At 36.1% G+C, this 13,434-nt stretch overlaps 1 protein-coding gene and 1 long non-coding RNA gene across 2 annotated transcripts; both read left to right on the top strand.

Annotated features, from left to right (window-relative positions):
• The first annotated feature begins 1,068 nt into the window (after positions 1 to 1,068).
• LOC148850623 (uncharacterized) lies at positions 1,069 to 1,921 on the top strand. Its single transcript, XR_016098655.1, has 2 exons — positions 1,069 to 1,412; positions 1,785 to 1,921. It is a non-coding gene; the product is annotated as an uncharacterized LOC148850623 (long non-coding RNA).
• Positions 1,922 to 4,647: 2,726 nt separating this feature from the next.
• On the top strand, positions 4,648 to 13,079 carry PFK5 (phosphofructokinase 5). Its single transcript, XM_088944786.1, has 13 exons — positions 4,648 to 5,406; positions 5,544 to 5,634; positions 6,480 to 6,553; positions 7,702 to 7,813; positions 8,689 to 8,784; positions 8,939 to 9,040; positions 9,153 to 9,227; positions 9,570 to 9,710; positions 9,893 to 10,009; positions 10,100 to 10,204; positions 10,880 to 10,960; positions 11,262 to 11,390; positions 12,563 to 13,079. The coding sequence occupies exons 1-13, from the start codon at positions 5,117 to 5,119 to the stop codon at positions 12,728 to 12,730; spliced, it is 1,581 nt and encodes a 526-aa protein (XP_088800912.1). The 5' UTR covers positions 4,648 to 5,116; the 3' UTR covers positions 12,731 to 13,079.
• The last annotated feature ends 355 nt before the right edge of the window (positions 13,080 to 13,434 follow it).

Raw genomic sequence — 13,434 nt, forward strand, 5'->3', positions numbered from 1 at the left:
CTATGTCTACAAACACTTAGGGTCTGATGCTTGCCCTGCTATTGGCTCATAGATCAATCGTTTTGTTTCCACAACAGTCAGATGCAAATGAAAGATTGAGTGGTGAACCACATACACTTTATAGCTGGCGAGAAGCAAAGTGATTGTTACCATACCAAGTAAAACAGCTATCAAATTCAGCTTATGTGGTCTCAAGTAAAAAAACACATCTTCCTTATACATGGGCCCAGGGTGAAGCTACATATATGTGGCTGAAGTTGAAAGAAAATTCCAAGCATAGGTATATCATTTTGGGCATTTTTCTCATGTTAGACCTCACACTCTCCAATGAAATTGAATGAAAATTTAGAGGGCTAGGTTCTATGTTTCAGATTAAATATTATCAAGACTCAAGGGATAAGAAACTTGTGCTTTAACTGTGATAAAAAACATAAAAAGACAAAAATCCCTTGGATTTTAACCTTGTATAAAAAAACAAAAACAAAAGACAAAGATATCATTCCAAATTGAATAGTCCTCTCATATATATATATTATGCATATGAATTTATAATGTAATTTTAATTCTTATTTTTTTTTATGCAAGACTTGTTATAAAATTAAAATAAAAAACTCACTTATCATATTAATTATAAAATTGAGAAAGATAAAGTATGAGTTCTCTTTTTTTTTTTTTTTACTTATAATTGTTTAGTTCACTTAGTAATTCTATATGCTTTTAAAATTTTCTTCTGGGAATTATATTTTTATAGGTTCCTTTTGTACTATATCTAAGCCTTTTGTTTTAAGATATACAATGGTGGAGGACAATTGTAAAATGTCATTTATTATTTTTTTTGTTGTAGTAGTATGATTTTAAATTATTTTTATTACTTTGAATCAAATCATTTCATGTATAAAAATATTGTTTTAAACTATTCCTACTATTTCTGACAATTGACTTATTCTACCCCTTTAGTTAGTATCCGTTAATATTCCATCAGCATCCGTACACATCTGACACTATGTAATATCTTTTTTTCTTTTAATCCATTATTACCCTCTTCCCTTTAACTTTCTAGCAAGGAAATGGAATCACCAACTTTAGGGAATGGCTGGAAGTGTCTTCAACAACGGCTAGAGTAAAATCTCTCATCGATTTCATTCATGCAATTCATTGAAAGATCTAATGTCAAGCTGTTGTTCCAAATTGATAGAGGGAGATCGATTTGAATTCTTTGTTTGTCGATGTGCCAAACGTAGTAGAACAAGTCTTTCCCGAGGAGTGCTCTGTCTCTGCTAGTCTTATTGCAGGAAGCGACTCACCGTGACTTTGTAGAAAACCATAATTTTTGCAAGAAAGGTGTCCTCATCGGACGTTTCTGAGAAATGACGCTGACCAACCCAACATCCCCGAATAAGCCCTAAACAGAGGTAGACGAGAATCCAATGAGGGCTTTTCCTAATGAAAAAACAGAGGAGATTAAGAATGACTCTATTCATCTGATCTCTTCCCCTTGTTTCTCTGTCTCTGTCTCGTTCTGCTCTCTTTTTTTTTTTACCGGCTTTTTTCAGTACTTTTTGTCTTTTCATGATAGTTGAATGAGTTGCAGTAGGAATTTTTTTTGCTAGAAACAATAGTGATGGTTGATTCTGATTTAAATCTTCCTTTTTTTTTGCTTATTCAAGTTATATGAAGCGGTTTTGGTGGATTGATAAGTCGAAACGAGATCTATAGAGGCTTAGAGTGGATTTGCTTCTTTCTTGATTATCCAGGACTAATGTTGGTTTGCTTATGTTGTGCAGGGTTGCAAGAGAAGTGTAGTTTTGGGTCTGTGTATAAAACTTACTTGATTTGAATGCTTATTAAAATGAAGACAGTGAATGCCGCTACAAACCCTCTGTGTATAAATCTAATGTTTGTTACAATGAAGATTCATCCATGATCGCTTTATTGGAAAAAAAAAATTGATAGAGAAATGGAGGCAGAGAGGTGGAGACACAGAAGGGCTGAGGTGCGAAGGTGACAGTGATGACCGTTGCAAACACTTCCTAACATGGTCACCAATGACAACTTATCCGAGAAGAACCGATGGAGAGATTTTAGCCTTGTTGCAGTAAGCAACTCGGATAAAGCAGAGCTCCTCTCTTCAGATGCTGGATCGTTTTGCTCTGGCTCTCCCAACCATGGAAGATGACAACAGCAATGGAGATGGCAACAAAACTGACAGTGACTCGACAACAACCGATGGAAAGGAGAAAATGAGGTTTTCTGGACAACCAATAGGCACCGGGATTGTAAAAATTTGAAACAAAATAATGGATAAAATAATCTTTTTCTGCCTTTCCGTTAATGGAATTAACGGCAAAAAGGTTTTAGACAATTATCAAAAAGAATTAGGGGTATTTTTAAGATAATATTTAAACAGTAAAAATAGAATTAATCAACTAGCTAAACTATAAATCATAAAGGTAATTTAAAAAAAAAATTGCCATTTATTGAATGACTCCACTGTAAAAAAATTCTGACTACACCACTCCATGGGCCCCAATACCTGATTCCCACGTTCATCTATAGGCCAACACTCATGTTGCATTCTTGATTGGTTAAATGGCACGTTAGATTGAGATTTTATCAAAATTTCAATGGAACTAACCCGAAACCCGAACCCAAAACAGTTGGGCCAACCCGACATGCACCCCCTAGCGCAAGTAAAGAACAGTTGAGCATGTGACTTTTAAGATTTAGTGTGTTACGAAAAGAAAGTAGTTGTAGGGTTAGTTGAGAAAGGTAGCGGTTCACATCCAAATAAAAGTATAAACGGATGAAGCTTATAGATTTTTCTTGCCGTGTCATCTAACGAAAGAGAAAGATTTTAACATCTCATCTCCGTTGTTATCACTTATCACGTAATTCTTGAAGCCCAAAAGGTTTGTTTTCTAGCCTCAAACTTTACTTGAGGTCCAGGGTTGGTCATCTTAAATTTTATTGATTATTATCAAATAAAATTTAGAATAAATAGTGGAGGTCGTAGCCCCTCATACCCCATGCCCAGTATAAAAAGTACTCATCTCAATACCACAAAAAAATAATAATAATAGTACAATCAGGGTTATCCAATTCTCGGAATAGGGAAATTAGCATAATCTTCACCCAAAAGCCCAAAAGGTTTTTGGTCTCTTCTTTTCTTTCATTCTGTACACAAACATATACACCTCCGATTATGGACGTGAACAAGAATAATGTGATTATTTTCTACTTGCCTCACCATGTGTTTACCTGTGCTTGGGACTGATGCTGATATCTCTGATGATATTTCTTAAAAATCACCAATTTTAGTAATAATTGGTTTCTTAGAAACCAAAGAAATTGTTTATTTGATACTATTACTGTCACGATCAGTTGGTTTTTCATAAATCAGTTATTATGAATTTATTTGATAGTGATTATTACTAGTGATTTTTGTTTTATATGGAAATCATCTATCTTATTTATTTATGTCAGATGCTACATCATCCAAAAGGAATTGGAATCTATCTCAGAAGAAAAACCATTGAATTTATCGGTTTCTCTTATTAGCTGATTTTAATAATCGTTTTCTAACCGATTTGTGGATCTCTATCAGCCAAACATCAAAATAATTTTTAAATCGCTGATGTGGCTCTGTCATGGTGCCAATTTATGAAAAATTGGCATCGGTCCCAAACTCCACCATCATCTATCTCCGTTCGCTGAAGACAAATCTAAACGCCAAGACTGAGAAAAAGAAACAATTGCTTGCCAAACTACAAATGCAAATATGTAGCGTGCAAAGTCTTATACTTTGTATTATTTTATATGTATTTGTAATGTATATATTTGCATTTTTTACTCGTTTCAAATTCAGCCAATATAGAAAATCAAGGTCAAGAGAGAATGTCCGCTTTGCAAAGGAATAAAATGAGAGTTTCTTGCATCTATTCTTATTGTTATTTATAGCTAGTTTTTACAATGCATCTCATTCTTTAGTATGTTTTCATTCAATGTTTATAATTTATTTATTTGTAAAACCGAAAAGGATAATAATTACAATCGTTTATGACAATTAGGCATTACTAGACTCCACATCAGTGTAACATTGAAAAAACGTTTCATCATTTGTGAAAATTTTAAAAAATAACTTTATCAAACTCAACTTTTATCATTCTCAATGCATAAAGAAGAATAAGAGAAAGATACCACTTAATATGGCAGGTATATTGAATCAACGCCCACTTAACCAAACACGCTGTTAATAAATTGATTAAAGAATTGTATGTAGCTGACTAGGGCATGATAGGGCATCCTGTGGCTGTGGAGGGTCAACGATGGCCCAATTAGATCTGGAGAGATAGAGATCGTCACAAACCACGCAAGGCCCATGTGACGTGATATCAAGTAACATGTGCCCATGGGAAAAGAAGGTTCATCTGCTCCCACGCAACTTCAAGCCATCCGTGTTTCCAACTTTCAACTGAATTTCAAATTATAATGGCTGTTTTATTGGAATCTTTCTTCTCGCTTCATTCTGTTGCCAGCCAAGTTGTACACATTTCCCCGGATTTCCATTCAGATTGTAACAGGTGTTGCTTCAGTTTAATGTGTACCGTCAAACTCATAAAGTTTAGGTATTTACGAAGTAAACGTGTCGTCAGACACCCGTCGCATGCCGATTTGCGGGAAATCCGAACTTTACTGAGGTCAACTTTTAGCAAAAGCCATAGCCGGCTTTCCCGCACTCTTTCTTTCAGACCCTTGTGTCTATCCATAAGAACAGGTTGGTTAAAAGTCAAGTGGTAATTTGTGCGTCCATTTTTCCCAAAGAGAAAGGCCGCTTACTCACTCAGTCAGTCTGCACAGAATTGAAAAGAAACGAACACTTGAAAAAGCCGTACGTTCCGGTCCAACTGAGTTCCTTTCCTGCTGTAGTGCTTTGCCCTCTCCGCTCTCACTCCCTCGAAAAGGCTTCTCTGCTTATACTCTTCCGAGTGTTTTTTGGTCTATTTCTTTGTTCCCTTGGAAAGGTTGTAACCTAATTTCCACCAAAAGAGTCAAGAAAAGCAGGGACAGAAGAAACCGCACTGCAGGAGTGAGAGAGTGAAGACAGATTTTTCCTTTGATGGACTCCATTTCGCCGACGGTCGGCGTAAAATTCGTCGCTCCACTGAAGAAACCTCCTTGTTTTTTCGGGTTTTCAGGCTCCAGCCTTCCGCGTTTGCGATCTTTCGATAGAATTTTCCAGAAAAGTCGTGTCTTTGCTGAGACCAGGAATCCGGCGATAGACTTCAGTGACCCTCATTGGAAAACCAAGTTTCAGGGGGATTTCGAGAGACGATTCAACCTTCCTCATCTCACTGACCTCTTCGACGATATCGAACCCATTCCATCTACCTTTTGTCTCAAGAGCAGGTTTTCTTTCGGTTCTTTTACTTAATTCCCAATACAGTTGAAGTTCCTTCATCCTCTTCCATGGTTTTCCTTCGTTTTATTTATTTATTTGTTTAATCATGAAATTGTCTGTTTTTCATATCCTTCTTATGTTTCAGGCTCCCCGTGTCCGAGGAGTTTGCAGATGGTTATCCATCAGATGAGAAGTGGCATGGATATATAAACAACAACGACAGAGTTCTTCTTAAGGTATTCGTGCCATGCCTTTGTGACTTTCGACTTTGCATTGTATAAGGGCATTTCATATTTGCCTCCCCAATTATAACAAATAGGCTATGGGGACGTTATGTTTGTAAACAAAGACTTCCTTCTCCTTTTGCCTTCTGCAAGGGATCAATATCAGTGCTCAGCGGTTTCTGCTTCTCTTAAGCTGGGTGATCTGTTGATGTTACAAGCAGAAATACTAAAGTAGTGCAAGACTGATAGAAAAAGTTCCAATTCTCTTGATCACAATAATACTTGGCTGTTTTCTGAGCACATTTTGAGGATCCTAAGACAAGGATCAAATAACTTAATGAACAAATGCTGTAATTTAAGGTGGGGATCTAGTTTGGAATTGAACTGATGAAAATCTCATTATATAAATAGTTTTATTTCTCAAAAGGCATTATATGTAACTGTATCTTGATAGTAATCAGTATTTTACCTGGCGATATCTACCTCTTTGTTTTTTAATAATTGTGCACAATGAAGAATATCATGTCAAAACATGTTATTTTTAATTCCAAACCAGTAATCAGTATCCTGCTTGCAGAGAAAAGGAAATGAGTATTATCTTTCCAGTGATAATTCTGCTCACTGAAAAGTAAATAAGCAGAGGACATCCTGCCTGACTTTTTTAACTTACCTTGTATGTAACAGCTATTTGGTTTCTATTGTGAAACATGAAACCTAGTTCCCTGCCTGTGCTGCAAGGTCTTGTTTTGACTTAACAAGGCCAATAAGTTATATTCATTCTGTACACCATATTTTTCCAGGGATTTCTATTTTCCTAATATTATTTAGACATAAGCTAACCTTTATCCAATTTTCAGGTCATACACTACTCCTCACCTACATCTGCTGGTGCTGAGTGCATTGATCCAGCTTGTACTTGGGTTGAGCAGTGGTGAGTGTGTAACTGAACTTGCCTTCTCACGTGGTTGTAGGTCATATGCAGGCATGTTTAGCCATGAATGGGTGTTTCTTATGATGTAAATGTACTTTTATTGCTGTGAGGGAAAACAGAGGATTTTGTGATTAAATACCCATAACTTATTTGATGTCAAAAGAGAAATCAAGGAAGATATGTTGAAAATTTTAGTTCCATTGATGCATCAAAATATTACTTACAGAAATGTAGTTTCAAATCAGTAATTAAAAGCTTCTTGGTGAGTTTCTTATAACTATATTTATAGAGGAAAAACTTTCACAGAGAAAAAAAGAAATATGGTGGGCAAGATCCGCCATCTGGGGAACATTTTATTGTGTTTATGAAAAATCTTATATTTTTCACCTATTCTCTCCCCATATGGCAAAGTCACGGATTGTTAAGTTTTAAGAGCCATTACCTGATGTTGATGCTGGCTATCCAGGTTTCTGGAGCCTTAATTTACTTATGCCCCTCTCCCCTCAAATGATGGGCAAGTATCAGTTAAAAAACCGTTGTCATATCATAGAATAATCACTTTATTGCTTCCACTTTTTTAATTGAGAATATGGGAACTTTGGACTGCTAATATCTCTCGAGGAAAACACCAGCAGAAAGTTGAGGTCTAGGCCCTCTAAGGACCGAGGGAGTGAACACCTGAACAATCTGAGGATCCCCTTTCTCATGGATGGCTCATAGTGGCATAATTTTGTGCATGACAGATATAGGTAGGGTCATCTAGAGGAGCCTAGTTGACTCGATTTGCCATCTGTAAATGCATACACACTGAGACATTTGTGGAGTCCATATGCTTTTGGACTTTCAGTTTTAGAATGAACCTATGAGCACCTGATAGAAGTTTTACTAGAGCCTTAAATTAGTCTTTATTTCATCTGGTTGTATAAGTTCATCCTGATAAAAAGCAACAAATACCAATATCTACAGTGCAAAGCCTTGTATTTTGTATTTATAAACCTGTATTTGCACTGACATATTTGTATTTGTACTCGCTCCAAACTGAGCCTTAGTTGAATTATGTTTCATTTGATGATTACTAATAAGTGTCATAACAAATGTCCTTTAACAACCTATTATATCTAATTGATATGATCCTGTAATCATTACAGGATTCATCGTGCTGGTCCACGTGAGAAAATATACTTCAAACCAGAACAAGTAAATGCAGCAATTGTAACTTGTGGTGGGCTTTGTCCTGGTCTTAATGATGTTATCAGACAGGTATTCTATTTATAATAAACTGATCCCGTAGCTTTATATATTTTTTCAATGAACTCTATTCAGTTTCCCATGATTCATTTGGCATATTTGTCACACAGGATGATGTAAAAATCATAGCTGTATGCTCTTGATGAGTAAAAAGGTATTATTAACATTGCATGATAAAATTTTGTGAAATACTAGTAGAAACTAGGCATCTTTGCCATGTCTTATTCATGAACAATATAAAAAAATAATGTTCTTAAGACTCAAGTTAAGTGGCATTTACTGCCTTGATCTTGCCCATTGTTGCCACTGAACCACCATTAGTGAAGGAAGATCACGCTTGAAATAACAGGGGGAAAAGGCTCAAAAACGCAAAAAGGATTTCTTCCGTCTTGTAGCATCTCTAGATACCCAATAATAAAAAAACATTTTTCCCAGTCCACCTCTCTCCATGAGGCATAACCATATCCTCAGGCCCTATATGGTGCAAGGATAAGGGTGAATGGAATTTTCCATCCATTTAAGCTTTTCTTAGTCTTGAGCTCCAGACAATATTTTCCCATTTTCTCACTGATCAAACAACAATCATGGTGTTACCATTAATTGCCAACCTATAAATAATGCGGATGAGAGTCTGAAGTGATAAATTCCTTTTCCCCTTTTCAAAATTATTATTGCATAACCTTAAGAAATACTGCAGTATTAATTGAACTGGGTTTTTGTTTTTCATTTTTATTCTTCCCATGAGTGAATTCATGAAGAAAACAGCTGAAGTCTGTAGTAGTTATATTGGTTGAAAAGAAAAGATTTTACTTTATAACCCTCTCCTCACTCGTCATATATTTGAGTTTTTGGGATTTGTTTGCTCATTTGAATTTTATATACTGCAGATAGTTATCACTCTTGAGATATATGGTGTAAAAAGGATCATGGGGATACCTTTTGGCTATCGTGGATTTTCTGACCAGGGAATACATGAAATGCAAGTATGTTTATTCATCCTCACTATGGCATAGCACCAGGATTTAATAGGATCATTTCTGAATAACTAATTTATATTTTATTGCACTACTTCCTAGATTTTAAGAGGTATCTCTATAAGATTCATTCATATGTATTCAATCTGATTTTGATATTTAGCTAAGTCGGAAAGTGGTCCAAAATATTCACCTTGCTGGTGGAAGCTTGTTAGGAATTTCACGTGGAGGTCCCACCATCAGTGAGATTGTGGACAGTATGGAGGTATATAATTTCTCATTTCATATTAGCACATTATTCTTAAATTGTTTCCTTAACTTGTTTCCTATTCCCAGGCATAATGTATTCTTATAAATTTGCTTGTGAATGGTGTCAGGAAAGAGGAATCAACATGCTGTTTGTGCTGGGTGGAAATGGTACACATGCTGGTGCAAATGCAATCCACAATGAGGTTGTTGAGTCTGCATCCACTTCAGTTCAGCATTATCACAACACCTAATATATAAACAGATGTTGCCAACATGCAATGTATTACAATGTCTGTTTTGTGCCGACTTATATGAATGCATATGGCTTGAAATCATTAAAAACTGTGAAGCAGGGGATTCCTATTTTACTTAAAAATGGATGTTGCCAGCATGCATTTTAGAATCACTTTGACTGGGATAACCAGTCCTAACTTGCCTCCTTGATTTCTTGTTTTGTTTTTTGATATATAGATTATGTTCTGGTTCTGGAAGTTTACATTCTTTTTCTCTGCGAAGGTTCATTTGATGTGGTTCAAAATTTTCAGTGCCGAAAAAGACGCTTGAAAGTGGCTGTTGTTGGTGTCCCAAAAACTATAGACAATGATATTTTACATATGGATAAGACCTTCGGTTTTGATACTGCTGTAGAAGAAGCACAACGGGCAATAAATTCTGCCTACATTGAGGTATAAATTGACTATGACACTAATAACAATTTCTCCTTGTGTATTTATTTTCCTTCCTCAATTCTGTACATGTATCAAGGTCCCTTTCTCAGAGATACCTTCTTAATATCAACATTTGTGCCAAACTGAAACTTTTATTCATTCACTTATATTTTTTAAATTTCTTTTCAATCTCTTAACAGGCACATAGTGCTTATCATGGTATTGGCATTGTCAAATTGATGGGTCGAAGCAGTGGATTTATTGCCATGCATGCATCCTTAGCTAGTGGACAAGTTGATATATGTCTGATACCAGAGGTTTGTTTATGGCATGATATTCTCTTCTTGCATTCTAAGTTTTGTTATTTTTATTGAGAGAATCTAAGTTTCATTTTTGTTTGATTTAAGGTACCTTTTCATTTGCATGGTCCCAATGGTGTTTTGAAGCATTTGAGGTATCTAGTTGAGACAAAGGGATCAGCTGTAGTCTGCGTAGCTGAGGGAGCAGGCCAGGTTGGTTATATGCTTAGCTCCAGGGTAGTGGCTTCAAAAAATATGAATTAAACCATAAACTATGTAATTTAATTTATCTCATCAAAGCACATCATTCAACTTCCCTTGCATGTTGTTTCTATTATTGAAAAGAAAATGGAGGGAAAATGTCCCATGCATGTTATATTTTAACACACACACAAAAAAAAAAAAAAAAACAGATTTAGTACTTTGAATCTGCGGGTGATTTAGTTAGGGTGAAATCTTAGCTTGAGATTGTTTAGGTTCTACAAAGAATAAAAGAGGGGGAGAAGAAAAAGAAACAAGAGAACCATTTTCAACTGACCACACAAACCAAGAAGACATAAAGTAGTGCATAAATGACATCAAAACAAAATCCCAAAATTAAGTTCCACTAGAAAGTATTCAGTTTAATATCCAAAAACATGAACTTTCTGCGTGTTCTCTTTACTTTCCAACCCTTACGACTTCTTTGTATACAAATTTATTATTGATAAATTAAACTATACATATATTAGCCATGCAGGGTAAGGTTGATTCGTCAACACTAATGTTCAAACATACATACATATTTATTTGTTAAACTCTCTTTCAAGTGTTTGTTTCTTGTGTAATTCCCTGCTTTCCATATTCAGATGTTAAATCTTATTGAACTCAATATTGTTTTTGGTGCAGAACTTTCTTGAGAAGACTAATGCTACAGATCCATCTGGGAATATTGTACTTGGAGATATTGGTGTGCACATTCAACAGGAGGTCAGTACTTCTATCTGCATACTATGCCTTTGGAAATATTGAATTAGCTAAGAAAGTACAACTATGCAGTACCTATAGTTGTTAACTAATAAACACTGTTCACCTTGTTGAACTTTAAATAGTTATTCCAAGAGCATTTTTAGTATTTTGTCCTATGAACTTCAAAAGTTTGATTTGTAATGAAGGCAATAGTTGTATCTTCAGGTCTAACCTTACCTTTCACACTGGACAAAATTTGTAGGCCATTATGTTATAAACAGCCACTTTATTGTATTGATTTCCATTTTGATATTTTATTCAGACAAAGAAGTACTTCAAGGAGATCGGTGTTCCAGCTGATGTGAAGTATATTGATCCCACGTACATGATTCGTGCATGCCGTGCAAATGCATCCGATGGCATTCTTTGCACTGTTCTAGGACAGAATGCAGTGAGTTACTCTCTTTGGTCATGTTCTGTAGCTATCTTGGTGCAAAGTATTTTAGTGGCCACAATTCAGCCTAAGTATCATTTATTGGTAATGTCCACACAATCATCATCATCTAAGCCTTTTCCCCAATTATAGTGTTCACATGGATAATTAAGCAAATAAAAAAGCAGGTGTGCGGAAGATGAACACCCCAAATGAGAGTTGATTTTCTGATCAGTTTGTTGTTTTTGGGGATCTCCTAGGTAGAGTTCATTTAATAATGGTCATGATCCACCTACACTATTTTCCTGTGAAACAAACAACTTGGGGATTTCTCATTTTCTCTCCCTTTATTTTTATTCTGAATTGTTTTGCTGTTCATTAAATATTATCAGGTTTCTTCTGGGGAGAAAGTGGTAGTGGTGTGGCTGTTTTTTGTTGGCAGAAAACATGGCTCTCAATTAGACCTGGCAATTGGGTTGGGTGGGTCGGGTTTGGGTTGGGTCAAGACATTTCAGGTTGATTTTCGGGTTGGGTTATCAAATGCTATACCCTAACCCTACATGTTTGGGTTAGGGTTGACCCATGGGTCAACTCGGGTCATCCCAAAAAATAAATGAAATTTAAAAAAGTAAAGAAAAAACTACATGAAAAATGCCAAAATTAAGGGAATTAACCTTAAAATTCCAAATATAAAATAAAAAAACTTGGAACATTTAACAATTTAAAGAGTAAGCAATAAATAGAAAAAATTAAAAGAGTGGAAACTTCTAACAATGCATAAATAGTCCCATTTAGACTTGACAATCGGGGTCGGCGGGTTGACCCATGACCCAACCCATTTTTCGGGTCGGGTCGGACCATCTCGCATTCAGGTAGCTAAACATGAGACCCTAACCCTGTTTTTTCGGGTTGGGTTGGGTTGGAATAGAACAGTATGGTAGGACAGGATTTATGCAGCTTGACGCCTTGACCCTAAATAATTGTTATTATTGCTGAGTTGGGTTTGTAGTGGTTTTTATCATCATTATCATGATATCATCATCATCATCATCATCATCCAAGCCTTATCCCCTACTCTATGGGGTTGGCCACATGAATCCTGTTTCGCCGGTATATTCTGTTTAATGCTGTCTGCATCCATTGTTAAATTTGTAGTCGGTAGTGGTCTGATAATTGCATGGTTTGAACAGGTTCATGGAGCATTTGCTGGATATGGTGGCATTACAGTGGGCATTTGCAATACTCACTATGTCTATTTTCCAATTCCTGAAGTCATTTCTTACCCCAGGCAATTGGACCCTAACAGTCGCATGTGGCACCGTTGCTTGACATCAACAGGGCAGCCAGACTTTACGTGATTATCAAGACTAGATACCGATTTATTCCAAGAAAATTGGGATTCTATGCACATTGATGTGTAAATAAGAACAGTGAGGCCGGCTTCAGAAGATTGAGAAAACAAGTCGGCTAGAAATAACACAAGTGGATTACTTCCACTTTGCAGGGCTTCAAAATTTTCATGTAGAATTTTGTTAAGATTTTGGCCTTAACCTCATGAGTCATGAGCCATGAGTTATCGCGGGAAATAATATTGAAGAGGAATCAACCCACATTCTTGGAATGGTTCTGATGTTTTGTATTAGATATTGTAATAAAGTTCAAAGGCCAAATAACAAGGATTCTGGTTTCATGTCCAGCCTTCTTCAATCATAGTTGGCCAGATTGCTAATCTTCTTTTCAATTGTTTTGGTTCGACGTAATTAAATTGGTTCTCATGGATCTGCATTCTGCAAGATAAACCACGGAATCCGATAAGCTAATGGGTTCCTAGGACCACCCCCTCTGTGGGCTAGTGCATCATGTCGGCCTACTAAATTATGGGCTCCGGCTCCCCCTTATGGCTTTACCCATATTTTTTTCACAAAGTCAAAATATCTATTCCCTCTATATAAAGGAGAGTCTTTTGCACACGTGTGGTTTCATATAGACGGATATTTATACACGCGCATGGGCTCCCAACTTTTGACCACTTATTATGGTTTGAAAGTCGAAACAAAGATAA

Source organism: Nelumbo lutea, chromosome 5 (genome assembly GCF_056320005.1).
Source record: "Nelumbo lutea isolate HS-2025 chromosome 5, American lotus-T2T, whole genome shotgun sequence".
Lineage (NCBI taxonomy): Eukaryota > Viridiplantae > Streptophyta > Magnoliopsida > Proteales > Nelumbonaceae > Nelumbo > Nelumbo lutea.

Coding starts and splice junctions, on each gene's coding strand:
- PFK5 (XM_088944786.1), top strand. CDS start 5,117: ATGGACTCCATTTCGCCGACGGTCGGCGTAAAATTCGTCGCTCCACTG. Junction 6,554..7,701: donor TGTACTTGGGTTGAGCAGTG/GTGAGTGTGTAA, acceptor TAATCATTACAG/GATTCATCGTGCTGGTCCAC. Junction 9,041..9,152: donor AGATTGTGGACAGTATGGAG/GTATATAATTTC, acceptor GAATGGTGTCAG/GAAAGAGGAATCAACATGCT.